Below are 19,033 nucleotides of genomic sequence, written 5' to 3'. Positions count from 1 at the left end.
AATGACCATCCTTAGACATGAAGGGCCTGAAGTGTAGCTCCATCCCTTCCCCCTAAACTGTTATGCAATTAAAGAGCTAAATATAAACATTGCTACACTGCAGCTGTGCTGTGTTAGAAAGCAGATCTCAGAGGTCTGTGACAAACAGTTTAAATGAGTGTAGTTGAACATATTATTTTGCTTGCTCTCTCAGTTCTATTTATAATTAGTCTAAACCTGCCTATTTGGTAGGAACTATTTAATTTCTTATATTTGCAGCCTGTAGGATGTGAAATGGGAAATGGAGGACCAGAATGAGTCCCCGGGGTCATCAAAATTTTATGCTACTCCCCCTGTCCTTTTTTATTTTTTAGCTAAAAGCTACATAATGTGGACCCCTCCTTAAATTAATCAAACTTTATCTTAAGAACCAGTGGACTGTTTTCTCCTTTCTGCATCTGTAATGCTGAGTGGATCATTGCTCTAGAAACTCACTTCCTAATAGAAACTTTCTCCTAATTTCTATGTGTCTGTACTCATGGACATTTTTTAACTTCTGAACTTGTCCTGTCATTTGGAATGTGTTCTGTTTTTCCTTTCTTCATGCTTCTTGACGTTTCTCTGCACTTGCTAAGCCAAACAAGCTCTTCCAGTGTCTCTTGCCTACAATCTACTAATTTCCTGCTATCTCCACAACCTCTGTCTTACTTGTTCTCATTTGATTTTCAGAACATCAGTGACCATGGTTATCCACATTTTTCCAGGTGACATGTCACCATTGCCTTGTGCAGTGTCTTCAGAATTTCCTGTTTTGCCTGAAAACACCTGCCCAGTTCACATTTCTTCTTGGCCTTTTTGCAGTCATATCACAGACTTTGTTCATTGACTGTGATCAACTAATAGACAACAATTCTTCTTTCCAAACAAAGTTTCATACTATTTTATAGCAAATATTTTTATTCCTAGTCTTTATGTCTGTGTTTTGAAATGAGAAATATTATTAATTATTGCTTAGGTTCTATCTCAGCAATAGTCAACACTATTTTCTTCTTCCCAGCATATATGTTGCTCACAAAAAAAGATGTAGTTCATTTAAATATAAGATTTAAGTAAAACTCTTATGTCCTCAAATTCTAAGGATTATACCACTTTTCAACTTATTGTCACTTAAGGCCCAGAAAATGGGAAAAGAAATTTAGCTATAAAATCCCGTCTAACAGCTTTGACCATGGGGAATGCTTGAAAACAATTTAGCTTGTCCTCATACCTAGAAATTATATTTAGTTTCCATCACCACTGCTTTTCATAAAATCAGGAATCCTAACTTTCATCTTCAACAAAACATCCCTTTCAGTTTCCTTTCTCTGCTTCCTTGGGCTTTAGGACAAAGCCATCTAGGCAGCTGAAACTGCTTTAATGTTACCTATTTATTACAGACACAGTAATGGTAAAAGCTGAACAAATCAACTCAAATGTAAGAAATGCCATGAAACAGCTGGACTCTGCTTTTAGTTTCTATGTTGACATTCAGCAGTAAGAAGTGTCCAGGAAGAGTTATAATTGCACAGGAACACAGGATGTTTGCTCCTCTGCCTGTTGAAAATAGAAATTTCCTGTTAATTTAGCAGACATATGACATTAATTCATCTTTGTTTCTTTTCTTTTTAAAGTTTGCTCTCACAACTACAGCTCTGAAACTGGTGTGCTGACATCTCCCAACTACCCCAGTAACTACCCAGTGCGGACTGAGTGCACCTACACCATCACTGTGGGAACCAACAGGCAGATCGTGCTGAGCTTCACCAACTTCACCTTGGAAGGCAATAAACGCTGCACAGAGGATTATGTAGAAATCAGGCAAGGCTAATTCTCTCTCTTGTCCTCAGTACTGATTACCATGTATGTTGTCCAAACACACTTAAGCATGTTCAGAATATTTCGTTTTAATTATATGCCTTGCTGTCAGTGTGGGAGAGGGACTTATCAGAGAGCTTTAAAAGCTGCCTTTTCCTCCTCTCATCCTCTGTTGTCAGCTTTTCCTCTTGATAAATTCCAATTCTCAGAGCAAATGGAGTGTGTAGACTGTGTTCCCATGCACTGCATTTGGACTGTTTTCCTTAGTGCAGGAACAAAAAGTTTTATTGTCTGTTTTGTGACATATTCTCCATGATATTTGAAAACTCATGGCAGTTAGGTGAAGTTCCAGGTGACTGGAAAAGGGGAAACATTGTACCCATTCTTAAAAAGGGTAGAAAAGAGGACCCTAGGAACTATTGATCTGTTTGCCTCACATCTGTGCCTGGAAATATAATGGAACAGATCCTCCTAGAAGCTCTGCTAAGGCAGAGGGAAGACAGGGAGGTGGCTGGAGATGGCCAAGACAACTTCACCAAGGCCATTCTTGACCAACCTAGTGGCCTTCTGTGATGGAATAACTACATCAGTGAACAGCTACAGATGTCATCTCTGTGTGACTTCTGTAAAGTTTTTGACACAGTCCTCCACAACATTCTTCTTACTAAATTGGAGAGAGATAGATTGGATGAGTGGTTTGGAAGATGAGGAATTGACTGGATTGTCACATCCAGAGGGTAGTGGTCAATGGCTTGATGTGCAGATGGAGATCTCTGACAAATGATCCCTCAGGAGTCTGTACTAGGATCAGTGTTATTTAATATCTTCATTAATGACATAGACAGTGGGATCAAGTGCACCCTCAGCAAGTTTGCAGATGACACCAAGCTGAGTGGTGCATTTGACACTCCTGAAGGACAGCATTCCATCCAGAGGGGTCTGGACAAGCTTGACCAATTGGCCCATGTGAACCTCATGAGACCAGGTACAATGTCCTGCTCCTGGTTTGGAGCAACTCTCAATATCAGTACAGGCTGGGGAGTGAACAGATCCAGAGCAGCCCAGTGGAGAAGGACCTGAGAGTGCTGGTGGACGAAAAATGAGAGAGGCTCTGGCAATGTACCCTTGCAGCCCAGAAAGCCAGCTGTATCCTGGGCTGCATCAAAAGCATCGTGGGCAGCAGGCAAGGGAGGTGATTCTGGCTCTCTGCTCTGCCCTGGTGAGAGAAGCCTCACCTGGAATGCTGCATCCAGCTCTGGGGCCCCCAGCATAAGGACATAGACCTCTTGGAGCAAGTTCAGAGGAGGACCATGAAGACAATTGGAGGACTGGAGCACTCTCAAATGAAGACAGGCTGAGAGAGTTTGGATTGTTCAGAAGAAATTTTATCAGTGAGGGTAGTGAGGCACTGGAACAGGTTGCCCACAGAGGTAGCTGATGCCCCATCCCTGGAAATAGTCAAGGTCAGGCTGGATGAGGCTCTGAGCAACCTGATCTAGTTGAAGATGTCCCTATTTGTTGCAGAGTTTGGTGCCATAGATGACCCTTAAATGTCCCTTCCAACCCAAACTATTCTATATTCTGTTTTTTGTTTATAGTCTTTAGAAGCAGCTACTCTAGGAGGTAACGAGAGGAGCATGTAAATAATCTGCTGTATTTTTCTAACTGGCATGACCATTAAACTTAGGATACTTACTAGGGAATTGTCCAGGACAGAGACAAATAGAAGAAAGGAATATTTACAGGAAGGTTACCTGCTTACATTACAGCAGCACCAAGTGCATATCCTTTCTGCTGCGTGCCTGCAGATGGATTTGCAATTTGCAGTGTTGGTGCACCCATTCCTGTCCTCCTGAGCCAGCTCTCTGGGTGAACCATATCTGCAGAATGCAGTGTGTTTTTTCAGTCTGAGCATGCTAAGAGTTTCCATTACCTCACTGAGCACCATGATAAAGCTCATCCTGAATGTTATACCAGATATTCTGTATGGGTTACTCCTTGGTAAGTAGTATCTTCTTTTTAAAACCAAACAAAAATCTGCTTGCTGAAGTTGCATTATTGAGATTCTGAAATCCAGCTGAATTATCTGGATTTTTTAGCTGTACATACAAACTGGAAAATGTTACGAAAACCTAAAAAGCTTTTTCAATATTTTCTAAGTAAAGTATTTAATTTCTTTTTCTTTTTAAAACAACAATCTGAGATTAAATTTAATCAAACTTTATTTTAACAATTAACACTTTAATTTGGAGTTGTCTAAATTGTCAACAGGGTGATCTTTTTCAACTTTTCACCTTAGGAACTGAAAACATTTATTTATAGAATAAATCTAACTCTGTTTTCACTGTAAAGAGTTCAGCAGCATTAAACAGGTTTTAAGATATGGACAGAACATTCTAAGTGCAACTCAGCACACTGTTGCTGCTATAACTGGATTTTTAGAATGTCTCTTCAAACCTGATACTTTTAAATGCGGTAGCTACACAAGTCTTAGGTGAAGTGCCACTCCCATTTCTTGTCCTGAGATGTCCTCTGATAAATTGCATTCAGTCAACTAAGAAAATTACATCTGACCACAGCTGCAGAGGCCAAGATGCAGGAGAGGGGAGGTTCTAGCACATTTCTTCTACTGCCAGTAACATGAGACAGCAGCAAGGAGTTTAGCTGGGAGGATGACAAGAAAGGAGAGTGCCAAAGGCTAAGTAGAATTTTTTCCCAAAAGCAGAAGTAAACCTGTGAATATGCAATTGAAAGTGTTACTGTCCACTTAAAAAGCATCATAGGAAGTTCACAACCATATATAGATATAAATTATCTGTTATTGTCCTACTGACCTGTAGGTTGTTTGTAGCATGGAAGTGCTTAAAGACAAACTCAGGAAGCAATTGATAAGCAGGTTGCCACCCTCTTTTTTATTTTTTTCCCCATAGGGCATGTGCAGGAGGCAAAACAGAACATTAGCTGTGAATCCTGATTACAGTATTAAAAAAATGTGACTGGAAATATTACTTAATTTAAAAACAGGAAAATAAGCGGTTGTAGAACCAATTCTGAAGACTAAGAAAGTATTTCAAAACATGCATCACATCATAAAATCATGAAATTAATTCAGAAATTAATTCCCATTTGTGTGGTGGCAACTAAACGTGTTCACAAGATTTTTGATTTGCTAGCATTTCTCATGGTGCCTCTCTTTGACCAAAGGTTTTTCTTCTTTACCATTCTAGAGATGGAGGCTATGAAACTTCTCCTTCTCTTGGAAAGTACTGTGGTACAGACCTGCCTCCTGTTATAATCTCTCATGGTAACAAGCTGTGGATAAAGTTTGTAAGTGACGTATTTGGCACAAGACAGGGATTTTCAGCAGAGTGGGATGGTACCTCAGCAGGTAAAATGACTGCATCAAGTATAGAAATATTTTACACATCTTATTTTTGATCTTGTGTTTGTATTTAATTTCTCACCTTTTTCCCCACAGTTTTTCTGCTTCCAATCTTCTAAAGTCTGTCTGCTAATTATATCGTGACACGTATGCATGCTGTTAAGATCAAGGACATTTCTTGATCCTTGGGCTTTCTTTTTCCACCACAGAGAAGAGCATACTATACTAGTATACCCTAGATATACAGTAGTTTAAATTTTCTTTTATGTTTAGGAAAGCAGTAATTAAGAATTTAAAGAAGAGGTTTTTAATTTCTAATTCTTCTCTATCAGAAGCACCCTTCAAATTTGATAGTTAATACTTTTATTTGCTATGGGCTCTCTTCTGCTTATATTTATGGCTGGATGCAGATTTTTGGGGCATTACTGAAGATGTTCAGGACATGTGAAGGAGGTCAGTAGTGAGAATCACACACTCCAGGTTTAATTCTCTGCTCATTGTTAAATGTTGGTTTGCTTTCTCTGCTATTTTCAGGTTGTGGTGGGACTTTGGTAACAGCTTCTGGCATCTTCATGTCTCCCAACTACCCTATGCCATATTACCACAATTCAGAGTGCTACTGGCTGCTCAAAGGAAGCAGAGGAAGTCCATTTGAAATCCAGTTTGAGCAGTTCCATCTGGAATATCACCCGAAGTGCAGCTTTGATTACCTTGCGGTGGGTGACACTTTGCTCCACAGGAGGCAGATGAGTGTGCTGAGTACAAGGGCCAGGAAAAAACACAGGGCCTTGGTTTTCAAATATTCTAAGTGAACAGAATAGGAAAGCTCCATGTTGATTTGCTACCTTCATCTCATGGAGCCATGAGAGGCAAGGCAGCAGTGCCTGTGTAGCTGCTGGTAAGAACAGCATTTATGTCCAGATAGAAAGAATCTGAGATAGAAACATCTATGTATCTTTTAAATTTTCTGTGTTTTGAACAGTATACTTTCTTAGTAAATTACGTAGAACAAAGCACAATGGTGTCAATAACCATATTGTTAACCCCAAATCTCATATTTGAATTGTTGCATAAATTATTTGAATATTTCTAATAAAATTGAGATGGACTGCTGTGTTCCCCTCTTGATGACTAAGCCCCTAAAAACCCACTAGTATTCAGTTACTGGCTTCCTGTTTTTGCTTGTTTCTGAAATGCCTGCCAGGCTTCCTCTGAGCAGAAATGGAATTTAACCTCTTGTATACCCAGTAACATTTCCCTAAGCAGACATTTGTCAGGGGGAAATTAATCAGATTTGTAATGTCATCAGCTTTATATTTTCTTTTTTCTTTTTCCTTTCTCCCTTTTGTTTGTTTTTTTTTTTAGATATATGATGGCAACAGCAGCAATGCTAGACAGCTAGGTAAATTTTGTGGGGATCAGATACCACAAACTATCCACTCCAGTGGAGACAGAGCGTATGTAAAACTAAGGACAGACAACAGTCTGCAAGGTGGAGGTTTCTTAGCCAAATACAAACAGGGTAAGTAAAGGAAGATATTTCTACAGCTCATGTTGTCTGTGAAACTGCTTGCAGCCCATGATCTTACATATTTATCAGCACAGTAAAATGTATAGAGCACACCAACAACCCAGATTTTCTATTCTGGTACTGTTACAGAACAAAGAGAGCTAAAACTTATCTGCCCATCTACCTGTGATGGAGATTATCTCCTCCTTAGGAGAAAGCTAGTAAGGTGGTTCTGTTTCAATTACCTGCAGAAGTGGTACTTACCACTCCAGATTTACTCAGAAAAACAAGTACTGGAAGTCCATAACAGGGTGGATTTGGCTGTTCTGCTCCTTCAGGCTCCTGCATTTTTATAAAGGGAAGGCAGATACAGCAAGATACTCTGATCTTAGAGCTGCTTTTGAGGCAGGATGACAAAGGAGTTTCTGTCAGCCAGACTGCATCATTCTCGGTGCTTGGGATAATTTAGCCTATGGGGACCACTTTTTAAAGTTTTGTGTTTATTTAAATCTTGTGGTAAGGGTAATACTTTTCTTGCAAACATTTCTTTTTTGTAAAATAGTACTACCCCAGAAATATCAGAATAATAGCATTTGGAGAAAAATCCAAGAAGACATATGACAAAGTTATTTTATTCCCAGTCATAATCTGAATATACTCCTGGTGTTTACTTTTCTCTTTATACACTTTTTACTTTTTTTACAGTTAAATGCACATTGGAAGATACGTAATTTCATCACATACAAAGTGATTTGCAAGCATCTTTGTGTCCTCTAAATATGACATTCCCAAGTGACAAGGATTGTTGTAGGTTTATAGACATGAAGTTGTCCTAGGTTTGGACAATAGTAAATGGATTGTGAAAAGACAGAGCTATTCATCCATGCATAACACATACAGTAATTAGAAGAGAGAGGGAGCCTTGGCTCCCTCATTCCTTACAGATATCATTACACATTCATCTACCATGTACTTTTCAGACTGCAATGTCAAGAGGATATATTAGGAAAGGTTTCCCCTGCCTTTCATTAATTAAGCAGGAAGAGCACTTTCAAAGCACTCAGACATAGAACCTGAGCTATCAGATAATGTGATTTACATTCATATTTAATTCTTGAAGATGCATCAGAGAAAGCTTTTAATGGCTTGCCCAAAAGCTAAAATTATGTAGGCAGTATGTTGTAAAATAAGGATGCTTAGATATCAGATACATTTACATGTACATGAAAGAAATTTAATGATTAGTTGGAAAATGTTGCAAAGGAAAACATGATATCAGGTTACCATTCAAAGGCACCTTTGTGCCTGATATGTTTCTAGTAAAGTTCTGATTGCAGGGGGTAGCAAAAAATGCTCTTCATCCTGCCCTTTCAAAAAGTCATATGCTTCAGTGTAGCTTAGCAGGCAAGCTTCACTCCACCTGGCCCTGACCTTCAGCTGTATCCCAAGCATTTTGAAATACTGAGAACACAGACCTTTAAATCGTTGGGATAGAATAAAAAAAAAGTACAGGAGTAGGTGTACTATCCGTGAAGTGTACTAAGTGTACTAAGTGAATCTCAGCTATTTTCTGCTGTTCAAACACTGCAGATTTGCAAAACCAAACAGCCAGCTCTGATCCCTGCCTCCTGCCCACTTCCCTGTGCAATAATTACACTGCTCTGCTCCCAATACACATTGTATGCTCTCTCCAGAAAAGGGATTGCCCACAGTGATATTTTTAGTCTTTTGGGAAAGGTGGATACAGAAAAAGATACTTACAGACCTAATGCCATAATTGTAATTTTGTTCTTTATCTAGTTTATTTTATTTTCATTTTCTCTGCACTTCAAGGAAAGCTCTTATTATTCCAGGTGAGGGTCCAGTTCTTATGCTAGGATGCTATTGAATGTCTCACAAGGAAAATCATGGCTCCTTTTTAAGAAATTTCATTATCACATTCTCTTCCTGGGGCTAGAAAGCCCAATACTAGTAGTGTGCTTTCCATTGGTTGTTTTAGCCAGGGATCATAATTTTTTCCTAGTTAGCCAAAATAAACCACTTTTATCTATTAGTTAATATTTGTTGAGCACCTCCCCAGATTGTTTCAAATGACAGGGTACATTTCTAAAGGAGGTCATAATAATGCTGAAAGATTCAAGTTTGAATAGTCAGAATTTTGGTTGAGACATATCAAATATGCTCTTCAACAGATCACCATTCTCTTTCTGCATGGCTTCTCTAACCTGAATAAAAATATTTCTCGCCCTGTAATGCTATCAGCTATCAGTAACTTCAATTAGTAATTTTTGAGATACTGGATTAATAACAATGTACAAAAATAATCTATTGCCACTTTTTTTTTTTTTTCAGTTTGCCGTGATGTGCTGACTGTTAATCGTAGCCATGGCATATTGGAAAGTTTAAATTATCCAAATAATTACCCATTAAATGAGCACTGCAAGTGGACTATCCAAACTACCAAGGGGAACACTCTCAACTATAGCTTCACAGCCTTTGATTTAGAAGGTGGATCTGACTGTAATCGTGACTTCTTGAAGGTATGTGCCCACATTCTAGAAACGAGAAAAATCAAGTCTTTAACAATAAAGAAAAATAATAAGATTGCAGAAGAACAAGGGGAAATTTATCTTATCTAAATGTTACCATTGAAGCTCAAGTGTTAAATGCAAACCATTTAGCCCTGTTTCCTCAGTGATCAGTAAGGAGTGAAGCATTGCTACCTTAAGGCAGGTGTGTGCCTCTGAGAGGGAGAATCTCTCTCAGGTGCTTGGGTTTGGTACAGTCTAATGTCCACCTTTGATTAGATTCCCTGGCTTTTCTGGGCAAGTGAGATGTTGTGATTCCAGCTTCATGCAAGGAAGGGGAAATCCTGACATTAGTAAATGGATTGCAAAAAGGCAGAGAGCCCAATTATTTTCCTCTTGTTTTTATCTGAGAAGGGGTGAGGAATGTTCAAAAACTTTGATAAATATCTACATTTTTAAAGGGAGGGTTGCTGTGTCTCCTGTTTATACTTTTCATAATTCATCTAATGACTAAAAGAAAATGAATGCACCCAAACAAAATGTGACATTTTTAGGCAAATAAAACCATAGAGTCAATCTAAAGCCAAGTACTCTTTATTTTCATTTTCTCAAAAAAATATTTCAATGACAAAAAATATGTTTTCTCAAAATTTTCTAAGAAAACTGAAAAGTTATTTTCTCTCAATTTTGTACTTAGTACTGTAGCATGTATAGGGTACTCATATGGATTATAATCTCCTGCCTACAATTTTGCTGTTCTGCTGGGCTGATTCATCCTTCAGATCTCACCCTTGTACAGGATGCCAGCATGTAGCCCCTGTGCTCTACTTGGGTTTTTGCACGAGAAGAAATGACATTTAGAGAAACCATGGAGAAGGCTAATTACAGCCAGGGAGAGGACTATGGAATAGTACCTGTACTTCTGGGGATATTTACACCTGAATATTGCAGAAGGTTCAGCAACAGACTGGTGGATAGCCTAGTCTGTTCCTTCTAGATGTCCTTCCCTCGCTCCCTCTACCTCGTTACTATGGCAGCTTTCACAGCTCTGCATTGGTAGTAAATTGGCAAAAGTGTTCTTCCAGCTTTCTTCTCTCTGTGGCCAGGAATGGAAAGAAAGAATAGATGTGAAGAAAACAAACAAGGGAGCACTGTATTGAGAACTAACTATTAAGCCTGGTTTGTTTTTGTGAGGAGGCTGAAAAAGAAACATTGGAGCCAAGTGGAGGGGCCAGTGCTAGTCTCAAGATGCCTAAGGCCTTGACCCATGGAAAGCAGGAGCTCTGCACACAGTAGCAAGCCTGTGAGGAGCAAGAAACTTGCCAGAAGAGACTATTCTAGCCATAAGTCAAGGGTGCAGGAATAGTGCCAGGGGCAAGGACCTGATCCAAGGCACTTAAAAGAACAGAATTAAAACATACTGGAGAGAGTGAGGAGACAGGAGCATTCTTTGCTTAACAATTTTTTCAGTGCTTTCAATCAAAGAAAATTACAGACTGAAAAAGGTATAAAAAAGAAAAAAAACAGGGCAAATAAAGTCATGGAAGTGTGCTAGGAGGCTTTTACTTGCAATTCATGTAACATTACTAACAAATCTTTCTCCAAATGCCATTAAGAAATACCACTTGGAAAAGATGTTCTCATTTGGTTGTTGCATGCTGCTCGAATATGTGCCATAGTGTAAAAAGAGAGCAAGGTTGAACCAGCCAGGGAATTGAACAGTGTTTGCTCCCACCCTGCATCTTGCGAAAGGGGAACATATTGGCAAGGCTGGGAATGTGCTGTGGTGTAGGGGAAAGGGGGAATCATCTGGAACAAGTGTACAGTTCACTTTCTAAGCAGACTGGAGATATTTGGGACTTTTCTGCTTGAAATCCATGTGCAGTCTGACACTGTTGCAAATAGGAAAAAAAGGATAATTAAAAGAAACCTCATATCGATTCAACTAAAATAAATTACTTTTCTGCCACGTGTCAGTTTTGGGATTCCTGTATTGCAGAGAAGTGTAAGAGAGGGAAGATCTGCTGCTCTCAACGAGTATAATAGAGACATAACCTGTTGACTGTAGTCTGAGGAGGTGATGCAGGGACCATATGCCAAAGTCCCTCACCATTGTCTGGGAGGAAATGGGAGGCTGCTGCTCAGACACTTTCCAAGTAGCTACACTCATGAACCAGAGTGGCCACTGGTGCTGATCAAGTGCTCTTTTCCCCAGAGCTTTTAAGTGCCCCTTCCCCCATCTTCATTTGGGTTTGTGGCAGCAGCTCTCCCACCCCAGGCTCTTACAGCAGACAGCAACACTCTCTTTGTCTTCTTAGCTCTGTGGCAGCTCTGACAGCTCCATCAGCTGCTCCGTGGCAGCTAGCAGATGGCAGGCTTGGTGACAATATTTCCTCCTGCCTGCTGGGAGGCTGGGGACAGGAAGGACAGGAGTTAGATGTTAGATTGGATTAGGTGATGATCACAGTTGAAGTGGCAGAAGAAGTAAGGAAAAGTGATATATGATGCAAAAGGACAAAACTAAATGTTGCAGAGGTGTTATGGCAGAGACATGACCTGTCTTAGCAAACTACAGTCAAGAAATGCAGTTGCAGAAAAAAACCCCAAAAGTCATAAAGCCATTTTTTAAAGTTACTGTGAGAAACAGATTAATGGACATGTAGACATATTTTTAAAGTCTCAAACTAAAGCTATAATTTTTTTTTTTAAATCTTTCTGAATTCAGAAGGGGAAAACCATGGTGCTTGGTGGGGTGGGGACAGCTAGACTGAGCAAGCTGTTTTCCTGAGTACTGCTGGACCTTGTCTGTTGCACACAACAGTTTTGGTCCCAGTCTCCATACTGGAAAAGGGCCTGTTCTTCCACCCTGACCCAAACCCACATAAAAAGAGCATTTGCTTCATGACTAATTCAGTCAGATGTACACAGTTAATTAGCTACTTGCTCCCTGGCTTTGGTCCACATATGAGTCAGAAGTTATATGTGTAATGTCAAAACCAAAAATTTCTACACATGGGTATTCCTAGTGATTTTCAGTTACCAAAGACATTGTCATGCCATAGAGCAAATAACTGCTTCACATTAAGGGCAGAAAAATATAGTCAGATGTCCAGTGGGCACAAGTAAGTACAGTGCAGTTCTTCCAGACTGAAATTCAGTCACATCTGTAAAATGAAAAGTCAGCTGTGTATTGTGTTACCTATTTCCTTTTCTCCTTTGATCACGGGATGCTTCTTGTCAGCTAGGCCACCATTCCACCAGCTGGCAGGTGTTACTCATGGTGAGCTGCAGGGAGCATTGGGTCTGGGCAGGACCTGCATCTCCACCCACTTTAGCATATACAACTATTTATACATGCGTCAAGTAGGAAGGAAAAAACTCTGCTCTTCTGACTTTGTGGCAATTCTCTGCCTCTGTGTGGAGGTGCCAGAAACTGAGAAGGGGCAATGTGAGAGGGAAGCAAAACTGCAGTTTTTGTACTATGCCAGTCTCTAGCATGAATCTCATATGAGCTCTTTCCCAGCAAAGGAGCACTGTGCAGTGTTTCATGTCCTGTCAGAGGATGTTGGCTCATTGCTAGTAATGCTCATAGGATGTGTGACATTTTGGAAGGAGTTTTGCAGAGAAGTTGCAAGACTATGAGATTAATTGCTTCTGATAAAAACATGTACAGAAGTGACACAATAAGATACAAGGCATATCAAATAGCAGACTTTACTGGTGATGCTACACTAACTGAAATTAGATTGGATGGTCTTTAACTTATATTGCTTGCTGTGCCTTGGCTAAACACCCTGACATCAGTCTTTCTAGAGGAGTCATGGGACTGTAACTAGTGAGATATTGCAGGCAATGACATAGAAATGTCATTCTTTCCTCTATATTCATCAGATTATTAGCTGAACAAGCATATATTTAACTCCCCCCTTAAGGTGATTAATTAGCTTCTTATTTGGTATGGCAGAACATAATCTCTGGGGAGGCAAAGCAGGAAGAATGTCATGGTTTTTTGCCCTGAAGATCAGAGTCCTGCCTTCAGGACTCCTTCCTCATACAAGACTCCTTCCTTATAAAAGAAAAATATTATTTGAAAATCACTGATCATTTTGTCTTTCAGTGACAACGTCCCCCTCTGTTCTTCTGCTCAAAAAGTGCTACTGTCCCTTGATGTCCAGTCTGTTTAGCATTTGCTTTTATTAATTGCAGGGATGTCATGGCTTAGGAATGATACTCTCCGGTTTAGCACTCCCACTAAAGCCATGCACTGGCCCCCTTTCCCCCTCCAATTGGAGGCACAAAAGGCAAAGATCAAGGGTTGAGATAAGAAAATTAACAGTATCAATACAGCAAAAATACTAATGACAGAGGTATAAGAAAACAGATTATCCACACAGGCAAAAAAGACCCCAAACTTTAACAGACAATACCTGACAGCTCCCTCTGCCAGGTTTTCTAGGCCAGAAGGAGACCCTTCTTCCTGGCCCTGTCCACTGGCAATGAAGTGAGGTGGTACAGAACAAACCCTATATCCTGGCCATGCCCCCTCCCACCTACTGCAGAAAGTTAACCCTGTCCTGGCCAGAACCAGGACAAGGGCAGGCTTTGCCCAGCCTTTTGCAAGATGTCAGCAGCCTGATAAGCAGATAGCAAAATTGTGTCAGGCAGCAAGACAAGATCCAGAGCTCTCTGTTTCACTCCTTTGGTCTGTGCATCTACTGTCAATGTTGGAATTATCATTGGGTTAATGCAAAAGAACGTCTAATGAAGGCAAATATCTGCCTGATAAGAACAAATGCTTTTCTTCTGCTGCAGACCAGGACAGAGTTCCACTTTGGACCAGAGCACTGCCTTGCTTGCTTCCTGTCAGTGTGCTTAAGCAGCCCAGACTCTTTCAGCAGCTAGGCTCAAAGTGGTTAAAATATCATTGCACGATTTTATGAGGAATATTATCAAATGAATACAGTAATTAATATGGCATCTGCTCCTGAGAACTGTTTCATTTCTTTCTGTTGGTAGCAGGATATGTCTTTCCCTCCTCCTTTTTTAAACCACAGTAGCATTCCAGGGATGTGCCATAATATCCTTTTTCTCCATCTGGGAATACTGCATTAGATAATTGTCGCTCACACTCATCTGGTCATCCTCTTTTTTTATTAGCTTAACATAAAAATATCTTACCCTATTTCTAGTTTTGCTCCCTCTTGTGATTAGCAAATGTGCTTAAACTATATTAGAAGATTACTGTTATTACATTTTATTTATGAGTGTGTCTTTCTAAAGTGCTGCAGAAATTCTTCTAGTCATTTCTTATGGCCATGCATTGATTTACAGAATGTCCCTGGTAGTACATCTCCCTGGAGAAGCAGATGATGTATGAAATATACCCACCCAGGTCCTGCACCCAGACATCAAATCCCAGCCTGCTGGCCAGGCTGCAGTGCTATCCTTCAACATATTATCATGCAAGCTGGCAGCACAACAGCACATCCCTGAATTCCTTCATGCAGTTATGGGCCTCCACAAGAAATCCTTCAGTGTAAGACTGTAAGGATAAAAGTTACAATTCTCCTCAGGTTTCTGTGCCAGGCTTCACCATTGGTATACAATGAAATCTTAGCCCATGCACTGATTTTCAATGAGAGATCTGGGTGTTTAAAAGGAGAGTGTCAGGCCAAAAAGATGTTTACCCTAAACAAGACCAGCTCAGTGCTCCAATTTTTTGTTTTTCTAATTGCCTACATTGCCAGAATCAAAGTACACTTTGGTTTTGCTGTTTGAAAGGTTATGTAGAAGCAAAATTACAAACACATGCAAAAGCCCTCACAACAGCTAAATTTGTAGTGATGGCAGGGTTGCCTACAGAAACCTCAGATGGCAAGAAGCACAAGTGAAGCCAGCACAGACTCCTCTTTTGGACTCACAAAATGAGTCAGACCTTCATGGACTTGGCATTTTCCACACCCTGCCAGCTCATAGCAATGTGACTTAGCCTGTTCCTTCAGAAAAAAAGCATGGTACAAAGAAATGACTGTGAAATACCACCACATGATGGTGGTGTGCATGCCCCTTGTTGGAGAAAGAATATTTGGGACTCATCTGCAGCTGGGTTCTTGTTTCCTCTGTTCTTCTTCTGTATTCTAGATTTTGCTGGAAGTCTGGCCATTATCTGTGACTGTCTGCTTATCACACTCAGCACAGGCCTCGCAATATAAAAGTTACATTGGGGCTGGAGAAACTCCATTTAAATCAATCAAAGCTTGTCCTCATCAAAGGGAAGACCCCAGACAGCTCAGAAAGAATCACTCTGGACTTTGAGGAAGGTCATGTGGACCCCTGCATTGTTCCCAAAAGCAAGGCTGAAAGCCTAAGAGGCAGGAATATTTCCCTTTTCTTCTGTCTCTGTTTGCTGAGACCAAGCTTCAGCTCTCCACAGTGTCCATAACTATGCATGATGAAAATTTTCTCAAATAAGGGGTAATTCCCAGAGTCCTTCCTGCCCTCTCTGGCCCTTTATGGTGTCAGTGTGATGCTCCTTCCTTTACAGTACAGTTCATCTGGGCTGGCAAAGCACAGGAGGAGAAGCACAGCCCTGGGCACAAGTCAGAGCACTGCAAACTGCTCAGACCATCCTGGGCTTTTCAGAGCAGGCACACCTCTCCATCCCCTTAGGCACAGCCCTTCCCTTTGTAAGGAGCTTTTCACAGATTTCTGCTGAAGAATAACTTTGGAAATATTATTGTCCCAAGCTCAAAACAGTGCTGTTCCCTGCACCATGAGTGGATTCTCGCTGCAGAGGAACATCTCAATTTCTGCTTTGAGGACACCAGTCACTCTACCAAAATAGCAACAGCCTCATCACGAGGAATGTGATCCCACTGCCACAAAGGCGTGGATCCCCAGGCAGTGCCTTGGTCAGCAAAAGCAGCAGAGACACTTTAGGGACCCATCTGGATTCTGTCCAGCACAGGATGCAGACTGGGAGGAGGTGCCTTCCCGACAGAGCTTTGGAGATTTAGAATGGCAGGCTGAACAAATAAGGTTTTGAGTGCAGATTTTGCAATGTACAAACTAGGTGGATGTCTCCTAGGCATGCCTTTCTTCAGCAGCAGTTAATTCCTACTTCTGTATCTAAAACAATTTTAAAATTTAATCCAAAGATACACCCTGCATTTCTTACATTCTTATAATCCATTCATTGCTAACAAAAAATGTTGATTTCATATAATTTGCATAAATAAACCTTCCCTAGAAAGGCAGGAATGAGCAGATATGACTGTAGTTTAAAAATCTTTGCTTTCTTTTAGAAGGAAGTAAGTGCTAATGCACTAAACTATTTGTAAAAAAAATCATTCCAGTGTAATGTAGACTTCAACATCGCTCAAAATTTTCAAAGGGCTCCAATTATTTCAGACTCGGGTTACAAGACAAAACATGGACTCAGATAAAATCTTACTATTAAAAACCTAGACATTTATTTATTTCCATATGTTAGATAAATCCCAGCAAGATTAACTAGTATACCTACATGTCTAAGTGATGCCTGATGTCAAATTCCATTGTACTATGGAATAAAATGGTGCATTAGTGAAAGTGTGTCATTCTGTGGAGACAAGAAAGGTGCCTATGATGGTCAGAGCAAGGGCTTTTATTGTAGTCATCTATGGTATAAACATTTTTAAATAATCATATTAAAATATTAATTAGAATGAGTTCTTAAGGAGAGCCTTTTTCTAGTGGCAATTGAAAACTCTTCTCATCATCCAAGCACAAACATAACCTCATTTTGTTCCCTGTTTGTGCAGAAGTGTCAAGGCTCCATGCAGCCAGTCACTCAAAGTCTGAAGCTGCCTTTGTTTCTGTGAAACAATGACATTGCAGTGCTCAGCTGGCACACTGGGCCACATCCTGGACCTTTAGTTTGCTTGAGTTTTCCTCTGGCTGACAGACCTGCAGATTCTTAAGTTTGCACTCTATTCTTTCTGGAAGGAAATGTGTTGCTTGGAAATTAATTATTTTTGTCTTAATTCTTGTTTTAACAATTAATGGTGATCCCTCTTTAGAGCTCATTCTGTTACTTGGATGAAGATTATATTGTCTGGTTTTTGCCTCTTTATTTTCTGGTAACATATTTGTGGCAATGCCATCAAAAGTTCCCTTCCAAAATTTATTTTCCTTTCATTTCCTTTCAGGAAGAGCTATTCAGAAACCTGTAATCACCGCCTCTGGTGTTTAGATCCAAACAATCCCATATCAACTTTCCCACTTCTAAGAGGAAAGGGATATTTGCATGTGTCAGACTGTCCTACAGGCTCTGACCATGGGTGGGACACTCCTGGCTCTTGCTCTGATCCAAGGCAACACCTCCTTTCCTAGTTCTACAAATACAGCCCAGCACTGTTGCTGCTGGTCCCTGTTGAAAGGTTTTCTGACAGCACATAGTTTGTTTCAAGACTCAGTTGGAGACAATTATTAATATACTTGCTCATTATTATGATGAATTCATTACATCTGATGACAGTATTATTTACAGTACAATAAAAGAGAAGTCAGTATTCATAGGATAGATTTTCCACTCATATAAAACTGAAAGTATGTTTTTGAAGACTATCACCTCTTGATCAAGACTATGTGTTATAACTAGTGTATATAGGAAGCTTTTTTTCAGAGCTGATTAGGCATGGGCTTTTCTTCTGCAATGTTTTTCCTGATAAAAAAAAAACAACCAAACAATGCCTTTTCATAGAAATAGCATTCTCCAGGAGAAAACAGATATTTTGCCCTAACAATCCATCCCATTCCCCTACCCCCCTGCTCCCCCCCCCTAGTTTTCTGCCAGGAAAACTGAACAGATGGAGTCACTACCAGTCTGAAAGGCTCACTTTTGCAAGACAGAATAAGCTTGACAAGGCACTCGGCTAGAAAATTGTCCCTACCTCAAGTATGTCCAAATGGAACACATTCCAAGTTTATTTTCCCCATTTTTTATAGATCTTTATTTCTTCCAAGTAGAGGAAACCTCATTTTCCAGTCAGCTCAGTCCTTGAACCCCTGCTCCAGTTCTGGTAATGAGCTTTTCTGTGACACAGGTCATGCCCTTTTGCTTTGCTCCTCCAAAGAGAAGTGAACAGCTGTGGCCTCCAGGGCATCATTATTGGTGGTAGTGACTTATTTCCAGGCTGGAGAGTCAGAAACGCCAAAATGCAATACTGGTGACCATGATGTCCCCTCAGGAGAGCTACCCAAGCCAAACCCTTCATGTTGCTTTTGCTAGTCCTGCTTTCCCAATCCCATTCTGATGTACAGCAGATGGTTTTCAGCTGTCACTTCGCTGTGGGGCAGTACACAGCTGGATTCGTGCCTTAGAGAGCTGGTACCTCCCCTTTTTACCTTCATGTCAACCTATCCACTTGCTCCTAGGGAGCTTGGTAAGGAGTTTTTTATAACAGTTATTGAGCCATGCTCAATAATTAGAATAATTCATTCTAAGCCAGCACATCCCCAGCTGGAGCCAGTGCCAGAGTGCAGGCTGATGAAATGGAGCATTCTGCTTGCTCCTGGGCAATTGCTTGGGCTGAAAAGGAGAGGATAAGGATCTGAACGTGTGTTGCAGGTGTTTGCGTGTTTTGCTGGTTGAATTGTCTGCCAAAGTCATTATGCAGTACTTGGATTTTTCTGGTGGAGGCTAAAAGGTCTGAACAAATAAATATATTACAGAACCAATATATACACAGAAAGGGGAACAAACACTTTTTTCCCAGTGGGGAGCTGGAAGGGAGTCAA

The 19,033-nt window shown here is 40.4% G+C and overlaps 1 protein-coding gene and 1 long non-coding RNA gene across 2 annotated transcripts in view; one reads left to right on the top strand and one right to left on the bottom strand.

Moving 5' to 3' along the window:
- Positions 1–19,033, top strand: part of CUBN (cubilin) — a 140,111-nt gene that overhangs the window by 33,513 nt on the left and 87,565 nt on the right. Inside the window, exons 23-27 of the mRNA XM_056484926.1 lie at positions 1,650–1,836; positions 5,061–5,221; positions 5,750–5,931; positions 6,581–6,737; positions 9,078–9,265. Of these exons, the coding sequence (XP_056340901.1) occupies positions 1,650–1,836; positions 5,061–5,221; positions 5,750–5,931; positions 6,581–6,737; positions 9,078–9,265 (875 nt within the window). The remainder of the gene's footprint in view (positions 1–1,649; positions 1,837–5,060; positions 5,222–5,749; positions 5,932–6,580; positions 6,738–9,077; positions 9,266–19,033) is intronic.
- Positions 1,500–18,311, bottom strand: LOC130249826 (uncharacterized). Its single transcript, XR_008839863.1, has 3 exons — positions 18,187–18,311; positions 4,408–4,566; positions 1,500–1,572 (listed from the first exon to the last, which is right to left on the bottom strand). It is a non-coding gene; the product is annotated as an uncharacterized LOC130249826 (long non-coding RNA).

The sequence above is a fragment of the Oenanthe melanoleuca genome, chromosome 2 (genome assembly GCF_029582105.1).
Source record: "Oenanthe melanoleuca isolate GR-GAL-2019-014 chromosome 2, OMel1.0, whole genome shotgun sequence".
Lineage (NCBI taxonomy): Eukaryota > Metazoa > Chordata > Aves > Passeriformes > Muscicapidae > Oenanthe > Oenanthe melanoleuca.
This window is presented reverse-complemented; position numbering and strand designations above follow the sequence as displayed.